The following is a 20,934-nucleotide window of genomic DNA, read 5'->3' as shown; positions in this document are numbered from 1 at the left end:
GTTTGTACAATTTTGGATTATTTTGCTCAAAACGATGTTGTTTTGGGTGAATAACCCATTAAAAAATAATAATAATAGTTAATCGGCAAATTAGGCGGCCTAGTTAGTGCCAAGGAGGCTTAGGCGGTCAGCGCCTAAACGGCCTTGGCGGTCACCTAGCTGGTCAAGCGCCTAGACCACCATTTAAGGTGATACGCTAAGCGGTCGACCGGCGCCTAGCGCCTAGGCGGGGATTAATCGATGCCTAGGCGCAATTTTTGCAACACTAGAAACATAATTATACAATTTCTTTTTGGTAATATAATGTGTAGCATGTGTAAACTCTAAAGATGAATATATTAAAAATGAACAAATTAAAAGAAACAAAAGTGAATAATTATCTATTGACTTTATTGAGATTGGGTTAACATGAAACGATTGTACATGCGCTAAAGTTTTTATGACAAATACAAGTAACGTTAAAAATTACCGAGATAGCGTGCTTTAATTTTATGAGAATGTGTCTCCTTTTTTTTGTTTACTCTTTTTTTTTTTTTTTGGGGAGATTTTATACAAGAGGTTCAACATGGGAAGTGGAAAGGAACACGGTTATCCAAGTATGGGCGGTTATTACTTCAAAGTGTCGTTGAAGATCCCAGCGTTCACTAATCACACGTCCTACATACGAGAAATCCAGTAAGGTATTACAAATTAGATTACACATTGTCAAACAGTCAGTAAACAGTCGAATTCTAGTGAAACCCATTCCCTTATACTAAGACAGATCATCTTTAACAACAAGCACTTCAGCATGATGAGGGTCATCTAAACAACGAAGTTGACCATTTTTTGCACATGCGAAATTACCATTATTATCTTTAACAACCATGCCATAAAAAGCTTGACTACAACCAGAGAAGACGTCAACATCCACAAAAACAATCATCACGTCCTCATTTGCAAGCTCATGATTTGGGTGAGAAGCACTAGCAATAACATTGGTGGCAACTTGATGGCTACTATCATGCCATTCATGAAACAAACGAATACCTGCATACCTGGTCTTATCAACCTCCCAAGATTGATTGTTCCATATAATCTCATTACCATCTCTAGGTACACCAACACAGAGCTATCCACCACCATTTTAGCTCCACATTATCGCCGGCTAGCCGCCTAAACAACCAAGTTGTGAAGTCTTCATCTATCATAGGAAGGATATTCGGAGAAAGCTCATGCCACAAAGAACAAACTTACAAACATTCACAAAATAAATGTTTTAATGTTTCAAGATGTTGCTTACATAGAGGGCAAAAAATCTCAACCTCCACATGTTTGCTCATTAAGGTTGTCATCATAGGAAGAACATTTTGAGTGCACCGCCGTATGAAGTTCTTAATATTAGGAGGAACCTTCATCTCCCAAATTGCCTTCCAACCAGACATGGCAGTCAGATCATAACCATACACACCAGTCGCAACCCTATAACCACTGTTCACTAAACATATACCACAGACATCTCCCTTTCAGTACCATTTATAACCAAACTGCATTGATATAGGGATTTTCTGTATTAGATCAACATCACGAGGCACAAAGAGTTTGTTAATTCTGTCCAGATCCCAATCATTTGTCACGGGGTTAATTAGGGAGCTAACATTCATATTAGCATGAACTCCCACAAAAGGAGAGTGAATATAGGGATTAGTAGTGTTTGGCAGCCAACGTTGACCCCATATATCAGTCAACCTACCATTACCAATCCGCTTAACATAGCCATGCCGTAGTAAATTCTGACAAACTAACATTGATCTCCAACAATAGCTAGGGTTGGAACTAATACAATCATGCAAAAAATCACATTGGGGATAATACATGGCTTTAAGATCTGAGCCGCCATAGAAGAAGGATGAGTTAATAGTCTCTAACCTTTTATAAGCACTCTTGAATAGCTTATGCTTCCTAGACCGAAACCTTAAAAAAGTAAAAGATTATCGTCCGTAAAAAGTAAATGCGAGACTCCCCGTGCTTTCCTTGCTATACACAAGGAAACACACGTCTTTCCCTGACAGCAACATTGATCAGGTACGAGAGTCCCTCAGCACACAATATGAAAAGATACTTAACCATTTGTTTATTCAGAAATATAATAACTGAGATAATGACCCTCATCAATAAAATATTCATAACAAATACACTGAGTTAATTACCGATTTGGTCCATCGACTATTGGGATTTCACCACTTTGGTCCTCGACTTCTAAAATTCTCCAATTGCATCCTCGACTATGCTATTTCTCACCGAGTTAGTCCTAAGCCGAAATTGCCGTTTCGTAGATGTTAAAATTGAGGACAAAATTGTAATTTCTTTGTCTAAGTTTCCCTGACTTTGGCGCAAAGAGAAGATGAAGCAAGGCAAAGGTGAACCATCATCTCTATGGCCGCCATTTTCAAAACCCACGTCTCCTCTCTGTGGCCGCCATCGGAATAACCATCCTTTCCGACGCCGAAACCCCATTTCTCTAAGAAGACGTCGCGAATGTGAACGCCGGGTTCGGAGTTGCGTCACTTTTGGGTGCCTTCGTGGCTGACTCATTTCTTGGTCTACCAGACAATTGTCATCTCCCCTCTCCCTACTCTATACTCTGGTTAGTTCCACTGAACCACCATGCTTTCACCTTCTTCTTCTTCTTCTTCTTCACTTTGTGTTTAGCTCATATTTTACCAGTCTGCTCTTTACAGAAAGAAGAGAGAAAAGCCCCCAAATCGTAAAACCTAACCCTAACCTCTTTTGGAAAGAATATGAGGTAAATGGTGACAAATGGTGAGGGGTGGTTTGGTTACTGCTACTTCGGCCTTGCCGCTGACCAAATTGAAGTCTGGTGGCGCGGCGGTCACCGCTGCTCGCTGCCGCTGACGAAATTGTTGAGGGAAGGGGAGGGGCCGGGGCGGTTTATTTATTTATTTATTTATTTTTATTTGAATTCATCAATTCTATAGCTGCCTACAAGACACAAAACCCAGCATGACAATCCAGGAGGTCAAAATCATGTTTGCATTAGGCAACCACATGAAACAGACTCTATAATCAGAAAATCTGCCTCAAACTCCACCGGGGCATGACTCAGAGGAATTGAATCTGGAATCCCTATCCACCCAAACGAACAACTTATTTTAGTGTCTTCTGCAACAACAAAATAGGTTCAGTCTTTTACATGACACTAATGATTTTGAGTTGGTGCAATGACAGTGATTTGCATTCAATTTCATCAATGTACAAAAACAAAAGTGATCTTCCCCCCTTCTTGTACTAATGTCTTCTGTTTGTTCAATAGAAGTAGCCAAGAACTTGACCACCTACATTTTGCCGAATTGCTTCTTCATGATCCAAAACTCCGTACACGTCACAACCGTTTCTAGTAGTTTCAAAATCTTCTCCATCATTGCGTTTGCCGTTTCTAGACCAGAGATAATTTTCCAGATGGTTTTCACAACACAGATTGCTAGGGAAGAAGATGACTATTGGAATTTCCTATTTTACCCTTCTAGTTTGACGGTAAAATAGACCGAGGACCATTTCGGTTAATGTTTGCATAGTCGAGGATACAATTGGAGAATTTTAAAAGTCGAGGATCAAAGTGGTGAAATCCCATTAGTCGAGGGACCAAATTGATAATTAACTCCAAATACACTGCTAGGAGCCTAGGATTCCTAAAATATGCTAAATAAATACCCGAATAGGTTTTTGGGATGCATGTCGGGTCGAGTGTAAAAAGCGGGTAAAAGAGCCAAATCCCAACTCCCATCTTCAGAGCTGATAACCGTAGGGGCTTGTAGTCTGCGAGTGTGTTGAATACGAGGAGAAGGAAGATGACGACAATTCGAAGGTTTTGCTGCAGCGATCTTCTCCGATTCGCTTCCGTCAATCTGGATCACCTCACTGAAACTGTAAATCTCCCCTTAAAAAGTTGTTCTATTGTCTTTTCACATGTGTTTATAGGTTTCCTGCAAATTTAATGATTTATATGCTCACGTTTAAATCTAAATAAGAATGCAACTGAATTTGAAGAGCTTAACGATTGCTGAATGCAGTTCAACATGTCTTTCTACATGACCTACTTGGCTAGGTGGCCCGACTATTTCCATGTGGCTGAAGCTCCTGGCAATCGAATCATGGGCTACAGTGAGTTCCTCGCTCCATATATGTTCTATCTCTGAGGTTTTCCACAGGTTAATGTTAAAAAATTGAGATGATTGGCTTTGCTTAAGCGCTGGAAACATCCAAGGCTGTTATTCTATTTTATTATATTTGTTGATAGCTGTAAGTATCCAAGTTATTTTGAACTATTACTTTCATATATCAAAAAATGGATGGCAGGTGTGGGAAGCATATAATATTTTTTTTGCAATGTTATTATACACTATAGATTGATGATGCCATGATGTGCATGAACTGGCTGGCCGTAAATCTTAATTTCTATGCATAATTGATAAGCAAAATTGAAGTGCGCTTGTATAGTTGGCTAGCTGAGTAAGATGTTGGTAGTAAAATATTACCAACAATAAAATTTTCAAATTCCCCATTTAATAAAATTTGGTTAGCCTATTAAGATGGATTGCATCCACACTTCCCAGAACTGAAGAGTTTTGTTGTTACTATTGTTTCTTTAATTTTTATGATGAACTGAAGAGTGTTGTTTATACTAATGTTGTATTTCGAATTAAGATGAGCTCATTGTGTAACATGACTAATTGAGGAAGCCAGATGCATGTATTTTTCTTTTAACACATGACTGACTCACAATGAATACCTAAAAATGTTTTGCATAGTTTAATATACAGAGTAACATTTAGCTTCAGGAAGCTTCACTGTTAACCATCTGTAATTGCCTTCTCAATTTTGACTTGCCACAATTTCTATACTCTTCATGTCATAAATGCATTATGTTCCCGAGGCCTTATGAATTCCAGAAAGGTTGATGAAAAAAAATGATATGCTCCATTCCCCATCCCCACCCCACCCCACCCCCACCACACACACAAAATGATAAGAACCATGCACACCACCCACAACCTTATTTAATTAGAGTATTGATATTGTTAACTATAATTAGTATAACTTTTACATGTTTGGCAATGAATATTGTAAAAGTTGGATATGTTTTACAGAATTTATTAGTTATTTAAACCAACAATCCACAATTAACTTGGAGTCTGATTATGGTTATTGATAATTTGTAATCATAATCTACAATCATAAACTTTGACATGCCAACCAATTAAGTAGTTATAGAATATACGAAGCAGTGGTGCCTATTTAGTTCCTCTTTCCTGCTAACGCCGTATTTGTCTCTGTGCTTTCTTACACTTAATCCGGTTAATGATTATGGTAAAATATGGAATTAAGTTCTTGTATATTTGCAGTTATGGGAAAAGTTGAAGGGCAAGGAGAATCATGGCATGGCCATGTCACTGCTGTCACTGTAGCTACTGAATATAGAAGGCAGCAGTTGGCTAAGAAATTAATGAATCTACTGGAAGACATCAGTGATAAGATGTATGTCGATACACTATTTTCTTTTCTTTAACTAGACTACTTGCTCATTGAGTTTAACAGGAATATAACTTTGTAATGAAAATGGGAAAAAGAAAAAAGGATGAGAAGACATGAAAATTGCTTGTGCTGAATGTATTCTACTTGAAAATCTTAATCTGGTTTGCCTATCATGCATTACACCACTTTTTCTTCTTTTCCAAACATTCTTTAATGTACTGAGTAGTATCCAAGGTGTTTCTTTCATTTCACATTTTGAGTTATGACTCTTCATCCTAATCGTGTTTTTGTTTGCATTAATTACCTCCATTCCTCACTCGTTTTTATCTGGTCCAAAGATCAGGAGTAGTTTTAACTTTTAGGGTAGCTTTTCTTGGATAAAGGTGGTGATATTAGTTACTTCTTTGAGCCAGGGTCCTAATATAAGCTTTTCCTATTGTAGTGATAAGGGTTACTTTGTTGACCTCTTTGTAAGAGCATCAAATACGCCAGCCATAAAGATGTATGAGAAGGTAATGATTTATAGTACTGTCATGTGAGATGTGAATTTTAGTAAATTGATATATTCTTCAGTAATCATATGAAGTCAGTCTAACACTAGCTGCATTTTATTTTTACAGCTCGGTTACATAATATATAGGCGAGTGCTACGTTACTATTCTGGGGAAGAGGACGGGTTAGGTGAGTTGATATATCCAACCATGAGAAAGTTGCTATTCTGTTTCATGATGCTATATTTTATCTCACTTTTTTTTTTTTTTTTTTTTTTTNATATTACCAACAATAAAATTTTCAAATTCCCCATTTAATAAAATTTGGTTAGCCTATTAAGATGGATTGCATCCACACTTCCCAGAACTGAAGAGTTTTGTTGTTACTATTGTTTCTTTAATTTTTATGATGAACTGAAGAGTGTTGTTTATACTAATGTTGTATTTCGAATTAAGATGAGCTCATTGTGTAACATGACTAATTGAGGAAGCCAGATGCATGTATTTTTCTTTTAACACATGACTGACTCACAATGAATACCTAAAAATGTTTTGCATAGTTTAATATACAGAGTAACATTTAGCTTCAGGAAGCTTCACTGTTAACCATCTGTAATTGCCTTCTCAATTTTGACTTGCCACAATTTCTATACTCTTCATGTCATAAATGCATTATGTTCCCGAGGCCTTATGAATTCCAGAAAGGTTGATGAAAAAAAATGATATGCTCCATTCCCCATCCCCACCCCACCCCACCCCCACCACACACACAAAATGATAAGAACCATGCACACCACCCACAACCTTATTTAATTAGAGTATTGATATTGTTAACTATAATTAGTATAACTTTTACATGTTTGGCAATGAATATTGTAAAAGTTGGATATGTTTTACAGAATTTATTAGTTATTTAAACCAACAATCCACAATTAACTTGGAGTCTGATTATGGTTATTGATAATTTGTAATCATAATCTACAATCATAAACTTTGACATGCCAACCAATTAAGTAGTTATAGAATATACGAAGCAGTGGTGCCTATTTAGTTCCTCTTTCCTGCTAACGCCGTATTTGTCTCTGTGCTTTCTTACACTTAATCCGGTTAATGATTATGGTAAAATATGGAATTAAGTTCTTGTATATTTGCAGTTATGGGAAAAGTTGAAGGGCAAGGAGAATCATGGCATGGCCATGTCACTGCTGTCACTGTAGCTACTGAATATAGAAGGCAGCAGTTGGCTAAGAAATTAATGAATCTACTGGAAGACATCAGTGATAAGATGTATGTCGATACACTATTTTCTTTTCTTTAACTAGACTACTTGCTCATTGAGTTTAACAGGAATATAACTTTGTAATGAAAATGGGAAAAAGAAAAAAGGATGAGAAGACATGAAAATTGCTTGTGCTGAATGTATTCTACTTGAAAATCTTAATCTGGTTTGCCTATCATGCATTACACCACTTTTTCTTCTTTTCCAAACATTCTTTAATGTACTGAGTAGTATCCAAGGTGTTTCTTTCATTTCACATTTTGAGTTATGACTCTTCATCCTAATCGTGTTTTTGTTTGCATTAATTACCTCCATTCCTCACTCGTTTTTATCTGGTCCAAAGATCAGGAGTAGTTTTAACTTTTAGGGTAGCTTTTCTTGGATAAAGGTGGTGATATTAGTTACTTCTTTGAGCCAGGGTCCTAATATAAGCTTTTCCTATTGTAGTGATAAGGGTTACTTTGTTGACCTCTTTGTAAGAGCATCAAATACGCCAGCCATAAAGATGTATGAGAAGGTAATGATTTATAGTACTGTCATGTGAGATGTGAATTTTAGTAAATTGATATATTCTTCAGTAATCATATGAAGTCAGTCTAACACTAGCTGCATTTTATTTTTACAGCTCGGTTACATAATATATAGGCGAGTGCTACGTTACTATTCTGGGGAAGAGGACGGGTTAGGTGAGTTGATATATCCAACCATGAGAAAGTTGCTATTCTGTTTCATGATGCTATATTTTATCTCACTTTTTTTTTTTTTTTTTTTTTTCCATTTTAGACATGAGGAAAGCTTTATCCCGAGATGTAGAGAAGAAATCTGTTATTCCCCTCAAGCGGCCTATTACACCTGATGAATTGGAATATGACTAAGTTTAGTTCTTTTTGAAATGTCACCAAAAGGTTTGTATTGCAAAGTGTGGTTCTCTGCATTTGATCATTGGAGATGCAGAGACTATAAACCATCACTTGCGGTTATCAGGATTCAGGTATTCAGTATGAAACATGTAGAGTCAGGATTATGAGCCCATGCTGTGGAGCGTTGGACAAATACGATGATCTTATAGTGCTTTTTTAAAAAACATAATCTCTCTATTTCTGCTCATTAAATGGTATTCTTTTAGGGGTGGGTATAATTGCTGCTTTTGTTTTAGCTTTCATTTGACAAGCATCTCAAATGCTTTACATGGTAGATGACCTTCAAATTTGAGACACATCTATATATTTTAGCATCCCTACATTATTCAAAAAATGTTTTTACCGTGATAAGTGCCAGATTACTTTCTTAGTTCTTTGTTTAGTTACCTGTATTACCGCTTTAACTTTCAGCTTATATATGTAGCTACTGATGTTTGTCATTTTGTGTTTACATAAATGGGACTCTACGCTTTGGTAATAACTAATATGTACTATATGTGTCCAATTTTAACCGCTTATCGAATTTTGATCCATGATAACCAGGCTAGACTTAAGAGAGTATTTTGATGTGGGTTTCCGAGTTTTAATGATAACAAGAAAAGAACACAGAATCTAATTGAGTGTATAAAGAATGTACAAAATGGGCAGATCGCATATGGATTATGGAGTATATAAAGAATGAAGAAAGAATATAATTGAGTGGATAAAATTTTGTGGTACTATCCAAATGGACTGCTCACACTGAGTCCATTACTCACTATGATTTTAGCCTTTGGGCCTTTAGTTGGTACCTAGCAAAGAATCATCTACAAGGCTTCTAACCCTGCCTTTGTTTATTTAGTTAATATGATGGGTTTGATGCCAAAGGTTTTTGAAGAATTATATGACAGGACCTGTGCTCTGTGCATGTGCTTTGTTATTGATGCTGGATTTAAGTCACCTTGTAAAGGGCTGTTGGCTGCTGTTTTCAGTGTTGCCAAGCAAACAAGTATAGAAATAAATAAATAAATTTCTGGACCTGGCGCTGCCAGGGGTAATATAGAGTGAAACTTTGCGGTGTGGAAACACCGTTGAGTAGAACTAGGGATGGGCCCTAGGTAGAAGGGCGACTTTACAAAGTTGAATGCAAAAATGGCTTAAAGATACTCATTGATATGATTGATTCCCATCCCTTGCTTCAAGAAGTGGGCTCCATGACATTTTGCATGTGTGCTGTTTGCCCAGCAAAGTTTTGAGACATGGATATGGGATTGCACGTGGCACCAGCTTCAGCTTCATTATGAACCAGACATCAAGGCTGGCAAGGTTTGGTGGATATCGTGAAGATTTTAGCGGAATCGGTTTGCTTCTACAGCAGAGGTTATTCACTTGTTTTTGACTTTCCATGTTCATTACTGACTACCTTACATGCTCTGTTGCCTGACCTTTTTACCTGTCAAAATGTGTCTACCCCTCATGCCAAGTGCCTTATACAACTATTTATGATATACTCCATGAGACCTTTTTACCTGTCGAAATGTAGGCCCTCATGAGTAAGATGGACAACATGATTAAGACTTACCAGTTCAAAATATTGCATAGATGCACCAAAAAAGTTTCTAACTGAGAAATTAGCATGCTAAAAATGGCCATTGAGTTTCTTAAAATCGCAATACATGACTTAAAGAGGAAACTCAATGAGGTGTCCAGTAATCCAATCCCAATAGAGGGAAAGTGTATTGGAATGAGCCATGGGATGTTGATTTTTGTCTCAATGCCATTGTGCGCATGCTGCTGTGATAGGTGTTGATTTATGCCTAGTTACCTACCAGTTTGTTACTAGGTGGCTATAATGCAAATGAAGTTCAAGGTGGGGCTTCTTGACCTTCTTGTGACCCCTCTAGCTGCTTGTCTTGAATGGGCAGAGATCTTGAGATGTTTGATCTAGCTTTATTTGATAGCATGATCTAGCTTTTTCATGTCGGCTTACAATCACTTTGCCTGCCATTGTCAATGATACAGGTAAAAAGTAGGAACTCTTTTATGAAATATCTCCACAGGTTTGCATCTTTTCTGGCAATGAAGCACTCACATGCTGTGCTCTCTTCTCAGAATCTACCCACATCACATCAAGTAATAATGCTTTGACATAATATCATATTCTGTAGATTTTGCCTGTACTTATCGGGAAAATAGAATACCTTTTGTTTAATTGTCATGCCGTCTACACTGTAATATACTTCCGTGCTTTTCTTACTATGTATTTTCCTTTTTGTATGTGTGGGTAAAGACCATCTTTACCGAGCAGTATCAACTGATTTATGAGTTTTCATCTTTTAGTAACATAAACCAACTGAAGAACCTTTCACTAACATCTGCATTTTAATCAAGGGAAATAACATTTACTTGCATTAACCGCATTCCTACTGAACATTGTTGCCATGATTCTCCATTCTAGTTACTCTGATTACATTTACTTAATCAGTTATTAGAAACTATTCCCAATAGAATCAAGGCACTCTCTCAAAGAGCACTTTGGCTATGTGGAAATTGATGGTTCCCGGATCACAATAGGCAGTGTAGTAAAAAGTTTTTGTTACAGTGAGAAACGTTTGCTTGACATCTGAGTTGAGATCTTCATCGGAATCTTTTGTCAGCACCATTTTGACCAGGTATTGCATGTTGGATTCTATCTCAGTGGTTGTGTTTTCAAGTGGGCTTTCCAGTGGTTGACTCTGTAAAAGTTGACATCTCATTTGTTTTAACATGATGATTTTATATCTTGGAGAATAGTATGGTGCATAAAAGTAGTGAATTTCTGACCTTGCTTTGGCGAAAGAGACTTAGCCGGTGGCATACTCTGTTGGTGATCTCCATCAACTGTTGGTGCTTTGGATGGGACAGCAATAACTCCTCAGACACCGAACGCCCGGAGAAAAGATTCAAAGTGCGCACTATGAGCTCTGCTTCTCCTTCTCGCATGCCACCGTCCTTTTCCCAGGTCAGCAGCCATTTTCCCCACTACAGAGTACATGACATGAAAACATTAGCTTGCCACCCAGACAGCCAAAACAAAATGCTTTTTTGCTTTAATTCTTTTTGGAGGTGTTTTTGTGGGTGGGGAGTCTTCTTTGGAATGATGATAACTGCAATACTTACAGCTTGGTGCAGGTACTGATGGATATCCCTTCCGTGAGCCAGGAGTGCGTCCAAGGAAAGCTGGTTTAGCGTTTCACGCAGCGTCTCAACAAGTGTCACCTCTCTCGTCTTGTTATTCCCTTGGTAGTCATCAATGCTGACATTGCTCGTGAATTCAGTGATAAAAGCCCTTATCTGGTCCCGAACAATTTCCGCCCTGCCATCCTGAAACTTGGTGGTGATGGCCTCTATGAGTGCCGAGGTTTTGGCCCATGCAAGCCTCTCTTTCGACCGCTCCGGCTCAAAGATGCTGGCCATGGCTAAATAGTACCCCAGCAACAGGCTTCTCTCGCTCACTCCATACTGCGCCAGATTACAGTCCTTGTACCATCTGCATGCAACACATTACACACCCATTGTCATACTGACTTGGTAACCACAAGTTACAAATTTGACTCTTAGCAGGAACAGTCTATCAGCCTTGGTTTCCGTTACCCTCGGGTAGTAACTGCAGGTTTTTCCCGTCACAAAAAAAAAATAAAATTATAAACTAATTCAAGCCATAGAGCCCACAAAACCACATACTTGCGGATAATCTTCCATTCCAGCTGGTGTATTGCTTGGCAGTAGTTGTAATCCAATTTCCCCACCTCCAAATACATGTTATTGTTCACAATCGGCATCCTGCACGCCATTGCAAAGCCTCGTGATTTAGTGGTATAAGTGTAAGACTTTTTTTAACACCCGATCTTAAAAAAGTATGTGTACCGATATAAAGTCTTGCCGATCCAAACATCATCTTCCCCACCGTACTGCTCCAGGTATAGCCTTGTTTCTACCCGAGGTAAGCTGGCGTACCATGGCACGTCAAGTGCATATCCCACCTGTTGAGCCACGTACGTCCAAATAATTGCAATATAATTACGACGAGATAGAATACTCTACTTATATATAATAGCAGGATAACTATACCTCGCCCGGGAGATCTTTGATAATGATCCATTTATCCAAGAGCTCATTACTAGCTCGCTTTTGTTGCAGAAAACCGAGGGCAAAATTTTTGGTGTCGTTGAGAATCTCCTCTCCGGGGAAGCGTAACTGAGAAGCCCTGTAGAGGTTGTACATTCCAGTCACTGCATGGTTCGCCTGCCCTACAAAGCAGAAAAACTCTCCTCCCTTTTCGAAGTTCTTGAAAACGTCTGCCACCCAAATTCAGATTATTAAATATTAATTACTCCGAAATTAATGTTAATTAACTTCATTTCATTACCAGGAGAAACCTCGTAACCCTGCAGCCTTAAAAGCCTAAACGCCATAGCAGTGTCATCGATGTCTTCAACTCTAGTATTTCTTGCCCAACAAATTCCTTTGTCACTCCAATTTCTGAAAAAATAAGCCGTAATTAATAGGATTGTACATTAATTTCAAGATTTCCACCCTAAAATTTTATAGAAAAGGTAAATCACATGTTTCAACTTAAGCCATTTAAATTCATAAATCACTTCTTTTACCAATTACCAAATTTCTTCTTCATTCCAATATTTACCAATTATGTCATTAAAACAAAATTATTAACAATTTAAAATTGGTCAATCAGTTAAATATATGATAATTTGTAAAAAAAAATGGAAGCTATGAATAAATATATTATGTTTAATTTGTACCTATGTATATAGTCAATGCATTCAGCTATTTCTGGCATGATATATCTTGAAATCCCAAGCCTCTGGAGTCGATCAACGGCCCAGATATGTTCAAACATGTCCACGGGGTACACATTGGGCACTAAATCAAACATCATCATTAAGTGTTAATTAATCTCATTATTTAATTCACTAATCATCATTATGTACCCAATAATTAATTAATTAATTACCCCCGCCATTAAACTTTCGGACGGCGTTTGCAAGGTAGCGCAGGCAATTATCATCCTTTGTCTGCATGAGCGCAAAGGCAGTGGAGGCTGGGGAGAAGAGGAAAGACCCATCATCACACCGCAAACGAAGAAGCTTTTGCCACTCCAAATCCTCCATTCCTTCCAAGCTGTGCAGTAGCGTTGTGGGCACTTGATGCATTAGCTCCCTTGGTATCCTATTCACACCCACGTATACATGCAATCATTACACACCATATAAATCCAAGCAATATAGTATGGATACATACTTTAGTTTATATTTTTTATTTACAAGAAAATCCGCACTATCTAGCTACCTAAAGTGTTAATTAGGTTAGTTAAACCGGATTAGGTTATGACAGGCTCAATTAAAAAAGATTAATAAACAACTCCTTTTGACAGACTCAAATCAAAAAGATTAATAGCCAGCTCCTAAGTAGTCAAGCTTAGTAGTATACCTTTCGTTTGGTTACCAAACAAACTGTTAAGGGAGCCAACTTAGATTGTGGGTGAAACCAGCCTTGTAGTCTTAGATGACAAACAAGCAAAAGGTCATGATAATATAAGCTTATACTTATCAAAGTCAACTCTCACACTTGTGATTGTAATCTTATGGTTATCAGATTAATTGTCAAACTAACTTGACTATGGGTGAAACCCTAATGGACAAAAGACTACAAAGAAATAAACAAGCTCAAACCAAAAAGACACTAGAAATTAAATTGAACCAGAAACTTTACAGGTACCGAGTCAACTTTCCAACCAACTTGGTCAGTCCCACATATTTTAGTTTATCTTGGAGCTAGTGCATGATAGCAGACTGCAATAATGTGTTGTGATAAATTAAAGCAGCAGGGAAAGATACATTATATTGATTCTTTGCATGCATGCTTACTTTTTGAGCTTCAGATTCCTAAGGGCATAAATGTCCTGCACCACCGGAGACTCGTCGGGAAATTCGATGCCGAGTTTTTTAGCCATCTCAATCAGCGACGGAAACGCCACCTCAAACCCGATCGGCATGTGCTCTGCATTTTCTTCTCCTAGCTTCTTCATATTCTCTCGTAGGAACATCATTCCTAGTTCCAACAACCAAACCCACATCATTACTCCTCACCTTGGTTGCATCTCATAATTACCATCATATCGCATGTTCCTTTCCTCGCAATCATTTCTCCATCAATATAATATATATACAAATATCTTACACTAGAATCCTAAACAGGATAATATATAGGTTTTAGTTTTACCTTCATTATCAAATATTTTAAGGTGTAAATCAACAAAAATAATAGGTTATTTTTACATGGATTACAACCATGTATATTTTTGATATTATAGATACATAATAAATTGACGGTCTAAAAACATGCATATTATCTAATATAAAACTCATGATTTTACAATACTGGGGTAGTAAATGGCAGATCATTATTCTTAATAGGGTTTTTACCTCAATTATGGCATTTTTATAAACAAAATAATACGGAGTAGGGTTTTTACCTTCATTATTTACAAAAATAGCTCTATTTTTATGAAGTGTAATATTTATACTAAAAAACATAATACTAATTAAAAATAAAATTTACGGAGTAGGTTACTTATAAAGGAAAATGTAATATTTTTTAAAACAAATATAATATTTTAACATTTTCCTTTATAAGTAAAAAACACTTACTTTCTAGTAATTAGTATTACATTAATTTTCAGTATAAATATTACATATGATCTTGAATTGACCCGTCTTGCGGACAATGGTAATTTTTTTTTTTTTTTTAAATTTAGTGTCCCATATTCTTGATATTTAGGGATAGACATGATAAATTGACTAAAACATGCATAATTATATCCACTATACAAATCACAACTGGAGATTTTATATATATATATAATACTAACTGAATGTCTATAATCAAAGCCAGTGATTGATGTTATATACTTTAGGTTAGTATTATATATTTATATATATATACACACATAGTGATAACGTAAGACTACTACGTTGTCGAATGAAATGCAACGCAGGGAATATAATTGATGTACGGTGACAAAATATACCATTCTGGCAGATTTGTCCTGAAGCATTTTCAGATATTTTAAGACTTATGTCTCACAACACAACAACTATGTATGCATAAACACAATTTGTCGCGGGTATATTACATATACTTTATAAATAGCAAAAACATATAATGTAATTTTATCACAATATCCTTATCTTTTTGTCATTTTTTAAAATAAAGTATGTTATGTCCCACAACATGTACAACAAGTGTACTATCTGATGTCGTCTGTATACTTTATACTTGATTAAAAGACAGAACACATATTTTAATTTCATACTCTGTCGACATTTTCAAAGGTGTATGATGTGTCACGCAGCACAACTATCAGTGACAAAATACGGGATATAACTTTACCGGGACAGGGTTACCTTGTTCGCATTTTTCGGGGTGCATGTCCCATGATTTCAAGGCGATGACACAAGCCAAGGTGTTGAGTATACGGTCGTGAGCCAAGAAGATGAACCGGTCACCCCATGAACCGTCCGGCAGTTGGTTGTTGGCGATCCAGTCGAGGGCGGTCGGGAACTGCGGAGATTCGCCGCCGTTGATGTCCTTAACGAGCGCCACCCACGCCGTATCGTACGCCGACACGCTGATGTCACCATCGTCCATTGATCGTAGCATCGACCGGACGGTTTCCACTCCTTCCTTTATCTTATTCAATGTACTTACCTTCTAATCAAACCAAACGTTACTTAATTAATTACATTATTATTATTATTATTATTATTATTATTATTATTATTATTAAAGTACATTGGAAAAGTGAAAAGGAAATGAACAGTTGATCCTTTGGCCTTTTCTTTTTTTTTTTTTAAAGAAAAAAAATTCCATAATTTAACCACCTTATCAGCTTACCTCTTGAGTTTGTTTCTCAATGTCTTCTTCCACAACCCCGTCCCACTTGATTACCGGCAAATCATTTGGCAACACCTCGGTGTATTCTGCATGTTATATGTCAAGATTTTATTGATAAAAAAATAGAGTAAAAAATAAGAGTACACATGCCTTGTACATACCTTCTGTACGAGGCTTTGATATAGCATTGCATTGCAGATTCAAGTTCACCCGCTGCTTGCCCAAACACCAGATTCCAGCTGCAGCAATAATTTGATCAATAAACAATATATTACTTCATTAGTGGTTATTTTGATTTACTTGAAAACTCACAGCAACTACTTTACTCTCTCTCTATATATAGGTCTATAATCAGGCGACAATCAACTTAACTTGCGAATTGCGAATTTGGGAAGGATTGAGTCACATTTACTACATGATTTCACCGCATGATTCTCCAGGCATATCTAAGAGTCGTAACAGTGCAATCATGTAGTAGTTGTAGTGTAATCCTTCACAAGTTCGCAGGTCACAGGTTAAAGATTGATTCCCACATTATTAGAAATTATATATATATATATATGACCATTAAAAACATAAACTCTGTTCCCCTCCTATTTTTTGGATTAATGAGGTAAACCCTACTACTGACTGTGTGAGTAGTGAGTAAACGCTCGTCTTGTGACCCTAGCCGTCAAAGGACCATAAAGAGGTAAACCAGCTTAGGTTACCCATAACTGACCGGCTCAAACACAAAGGCTTGAGGTTCCCCTCCTTCTGGAAACTACTAGAGGGAGAGAGATGACATGCACTCACCGTTGAGGAAAGGGTTTAGTGGCGGCGGAGACGGCGGCGGATGAGAAGAGGGGAAATGGCGAGTGGAGGGGGTGAGTCTGAGTAAGGAAGCAGGGAGGAAACATTGAGAAGACATGTTTTTTCCTTTGTGAAAGAAAAGAACTGCAAATTGTTGTTTTGTTATGCGATGGAATGATGGAAGGAAAGAAGGAAGAAAATCCCTCTCTCTCTCTATATATATATATATTTTTTAGTGTGTAGTGTTTTGTGTATGCAATATATAATGGAGTTTGGGGGATTTTAAAGGGAAGAGGGAAGGGTGGAAGACGAGGAGGACGGAAGATGACAGAAACTGATTTCCAATAGATTCTGCTGTGACTGCATGGTATCCCAGGCCAATTCCCAAAGAAAAATGGTAATTTCTTTTGTACAATTTTATGTGTGTTTACAAATTTGACTAAAATTATTTTTTATTTAATTTTTAGAATATTAAATTTAATATTAGTATATAAAATTTATATATTTAAAAATTACATTAAAACTACTATTACATACAAAAATTTAAAATTTAAAAAGTATTAAATAAAATAAGTAAAGAATAAAGAATTAATTTGACAAATAAGTAGTAAACATGACAGCTAAAATAGAATAGGGGAGTACTTAAATTATAAAACTCTACTCCAACTTTTAAATTGCTCACATAAATTTTTTATGTAGATATTTTTGTTGGGATCCACAAATAAAGATAACATATCATTGTTTATAAGTTAAAAAATGCAAGTAGAATTTTAGGCGCATGTAGTAAAATTCATTCCCAAATTCATGAAGATAATGGCACTCTGATATTGTCCTTTGCCACTCATCATAATCATGTACTCTCTACGTCCCCAAAAAATATGGCTACAACCAATCTTTTAAGGGAAAAATAGTCAAATAAGCCCCTAAACATTACGTGAAAAGTTAATTAAGCTCCTAAAATTTAAAATGTGCAATTAGACATTTTAACATGTTAAATTGATTCAAATAAGCCCAAAAACCGTTAAATAACCAGTAATTGCAAGTCATTTATTATTCCGGGTCAAAATCTAGCGATCGGCAATGACGGTCGCCATACAACAGCGAAAGAGGAAGGCGACCAGCCTTCCATGGAGGAAGGCGACCAAATGGTCGCCTGCAGTCGCCTTCCATGGATGGAAGGCAAGGTGTATGGCGATCGACGACGGTCTACCGTCGTCGGTCGTAGGATTTTGACCGTAACAGTAAATGACTTGCAAGTCATTTACAGGGTTTTGAGCTTATTTGACTCAATTTAATATGTTAAAGGGTCTAATTGCACTTTTTAAATGTTTAGGAACTTAATTGACTTTTCACGTAATGTTCAAGTTTAGTTTTTTTTTACCCTAAACAGTAAGTACTAGCTTCGTAATTACGTTTACTCTTTTATCTTCTATTAATCTTCAAGTTTTTGTTTTTTGTTTTTTTTGTTTTTTGTTTTTTGTTCTTTTTTTTTTTTTTTGTTTTGAAAATAAAGAGTTTTAGTTAAAGATTCATAGGATGATTAAGGGTTTCATTTGATTGTACATCCTGCTTTTCTTCTTTGGCGCTTTCTTTTACTCATATTTGCGTAAGACTATCTCACGAGTCTCAATTCATAAGATGGGTAAAATTTTTATTGATTAATGAGGTCAATAATTCGACCCATTAATTAAAGATTCGGTCTGTATCACGAATTGAGAACCGTGAAACCGTCTCAAATAAATGTTACCCAATAAAATATTATTGTTTGTAATAATGTGACACTTGTTGTCACTTAGATATATTTAATTAAAAAAATTAAGATCACTAACACTTCCATATATAGTTTTAATATATAAATTACTATCAAAATATACAGGACCACATACCTTCTTTTATCTTGTGTAGAACATTAAAATATAAGCATCCAAATATAGTATTAAGTATTATCTATGATGTGGTAAATACTTTGGAATATATGAATACATCTACGGTAGCTTGTGAAGTTGGTTGATGAGCAACTCGGGTAAGATAGACAGTAAGTTGGACACTCTCGAGCTGAGATGTACTGTCAATGAGAAAATTCAAATGTCTTCTCACATTCATTAAATGCGCTATTTATAGGAGTTAGGAGGGGCATATGCCAGGCGCTCGGCATGCCCACCATGTGTTCCACATGCACAGGATGCGCTCGGCGACTCTCCTAGTAGGTTCATGTGGGACACGATTCCTGACGAGTTTGATTATGACGTGATTGGGAAAAGCTACACTAGAGGTACTTTAATTTGTCCACTAGTGTAGGAGGCAAACCGTCAGGAGTACCCGATCCGAGCACTAAGGTCGGGACTGAGCCAAGAGGGTGTTGTTTGTTGACTAATAATCTTAAAGGCCGAATCATACTCAACTCAGGTCAGGTTGGGCCCACAGGAGGTCGGTTAAGCTCGGAAAATGTTCCTCAGGGCACACCGAGCGCGTATTGAGTAAATATACGGTCGTACGTTCAGGGTTATTCCCTATCAATCTACATTTTGAGAGAAGTGTTATCAACATTTTCGTAAATCAATAGTATATTATGAGGCAATCCTCAGCCAAATTGGTTGGATAATTGACTATAATCACAACGGTCTAAATTCAATATTTTGTGAGAATTGTCTATTAATTTTCTTGGTTTGAGTCAGTTAGTCATAGGCATGTGAATTAATCTAGAATTAAGTATAGCATTAACATTATATTATTCATTATATTGTATGAAGTCCTCTATTATTTCATTACCTCATTTGTTCTGTCAACACTCTTAATATCTTGTTCTAGGTTTATACATACCCAGCATTTAAAAATATATATATTTATACAATTAAATATAAAGTCATTTTTTATCTACAACTTTTTCAATTCGGCCAACATTTCCGATCCGAAGATACCCACCTCAACCAAACTCAAATAATAGCTAGGGACCTTTATTTGTATATCACCAATTAAGGAGTTAATTACCGATTTGGTCCCTATTGAGATTTCACCACTTTGGTCCTCGACAATTTTTCTTGCTCAATTAAGTCTTCGACTTTGAAAAAATTAACCAATTTGGTCCTCCGTTTATTTTGGTGTTAAACAGCCGTTAAATCAGGACCAAATTGGTAATTTCGCTATAGTCAAGGGACCATTTCGGTAATTAATTTTGACTAAAATGGTCCCTTGACTATAGTGAAAATTACCAATTTGGTCCCGATTTAACGGATATCAAATGGTAAAATAAACGGAGGACCAAATTGGTTAATTTTTTCAAAGTCGAGGACTTAATTGGGCAAGAAAAATTGTCAAGGACCAAAGTGGTGAAATCCCAATAGTCGAGGGACCAAATCGGTAATTAACTCCCAATTAAGCTAGCTATAATGGAGTTGTTTAGGATAGATTGAAGTTGTAGGATGCTACATGTTCCTTCTCAGTATAGTATATATTGTGTTAGGATTGCAGGTGTTTGATGACCCTTCCTAAATGGTTTATATATAGTTGCCATTGTAAAACGCGCTAGGCGCTCATCGAGCGATGGATAGGTGTCTAGGCGGGTGCTTAGGTAAATTTAAAAAAAAAAACTTTTTTTTTTGTCTTTTACTATGTTTGGCTTTAATATCAAAACGTAAAAGACATTTGATTTACTTTAGACTTCAATGCCAAAGTATAAAAGACCTTTCATTTACTTCAAAGTTTCAATGCCAAAGCATACTAGCATAGAAGACCTTTCATTTTCCGAACATTTCATTTACTTCAATCATAAATACTAAAAGCATAAAAAGTAAAGTCTAGGCACAAAAAAATATATTTTTGTCTTTCATTTACTTCAAGGCTATGCGCCCGACTCAGTCGAGTTGGGTCCTAGGGTGCTTAGGCCTGAAATCCCCTCAATCTAAGGGCACCTAGTGTCTAATTGGCGCCTAGGTCATTTTTTTTTTTACAATAGTGATACTCGCTATCAGTAGGGGTGTGCAATTTA

At 36.6% G+C, this 20,934-nt stretch overlaps 2 protein-coding genes across 3 annotated transcripts; one reads left to right on the top strand and one right to left on the bottom strand.

Moving 5' to 3' along the window:
- Positions 1 to 2,974: 2,974 nt before the first annotated feature.
- On the top strand, positions 2,975 to 8,440 carry LOC116015005 (N-terminal acetyltransferase B complex catalytic subunit NAA20). The gene is made up of 6 exons (XM_031254990.1): positions 2,975 to 3,926; positions 4,071 to 4,161; positions 5,403 to 5,535; positions 5,975 to 6,044; positions 7,928 to 7,988; positions 8,086 to 8,440. Exons 1-6 carry the CDS (start codon positions 3,849 to 3,851, stop codon positions 8,175 to 8,177), a joined length of 525 nt encoding a protein of 174 aa, XP_031110850.1. The 5' UTR covers positions 2,975 to 3,848; the 3' UTR covers positions 8,178 to 8,440.
- A 2,115-nt stretch (positions 8,441 to 10,555) lies between these two features.
- Positions 10,556 to 17,198, bottom strand: LOC116015103 ((-)-kolavenyl diphosphate synthase TPS28, chloroplastic). Of its 2 annotated transcripts, none has more exons than XM_031255112.1 (14): positions 16,953 to 17,198; positions 16,319 to 16,396; positions 16,158 to 16,243; positions 15,668 to 15,974; positions 14,129 to 14,312; positions 13,216 to 13,430; positions 13,004 to 13,124; positions 12,610 to 12,722; positions 12,312 to 12,538; positions 12,108 to 12,223; positions 11,925 to 12,023; positions 11,361 to 11,730; positions 11,025 to 11,222; positions 10,556 to 10,936 (listed from the first exon to the last, which is right to left on the bottom strand). In XM_031255112.1, exons 1-14 carry the CDS (start codon positions 17,065 to 17,067, stop codon positions 10,712 to 10,714), a joined length of 2,454 nt encoding a protein of 817 aa, XP_031110972.1. In that variant the 5' UTR covers positions 17,068 to 17,198; the 3' UTR covers positions 10,556 to 10,711. The 2 variants fall into 2 exon arrangements, with proteins under 2 accessions (XP_031110972.1, XP_031110973.1); XM_031255113.1 differs by having other exon boundaries at positions 15,668 to 15,971.
- Positions 17,199 to 20,934: the final 3,736 nt, after the last annotated feature.

Source organism: Ipomoea triloba, chromosome 4 (assembly GCF_003576645.1).
Source record: "Ipomoea triloba cultivar NCNSP0323 chromosome 4, ASM357664v1".
In the NCBI taxonomy this organism is placed as follows: domain Eukaryota; kingdom Viridiplantae; phylum Streptophyta; class Magnoliopsida; order Solanales; family Convolvulaceae; genus Ipomoea; species Ipomoea triloba.
The sequence above is the reverse complement of the archived record's forward strand: the minus strand, read 5'-3'. Positions and strand labels throughout refer to the sequence as shown.

Coding starts and splice junctions, on each gene's coding strand:
- LOC116015103 (XM_031255112.1), bottom strand. CDS start 17,067: ATGTCTTCTCAATGTTTCCTCCCTGCTTCCTTACTCAGACTCACCCCC. Junction 14,313..15,667: donor CCCCGAAAAATGCGAACAAG/GTAACCCTGTCC, acceptor TGTTGGAACTAG/GAATGATGTTCCTACGAGAG. Junction 12,224..12,311: donor TCAAAGATCTCCCGGGCGAG/GTATAGTTATCC, acceptor GTGGCTCAACAG/GTGGGATATGCACTTGACGT.
- LOC116015005 (XM_031254990.1), top strand. CDS start 3,849: ATGACGACAATTCGAAGGTTTTGCTGCAGCGATCTTCTCCGATTCGCT. Junction 3,927..4,070: donor TGGATCACCTCACTGAAACT/GTAAATCTCCCC, acceptor TGCTGAATGCAG/TTCAACATGTCTTTCTACAT. Junction 4,162..5,402: donor CAATCGAATCATGGGCTACA/GTGAGTTCCTCG, acceptor GTATATTTGCAG/TTATGGGAAAAGTTGAAGGG.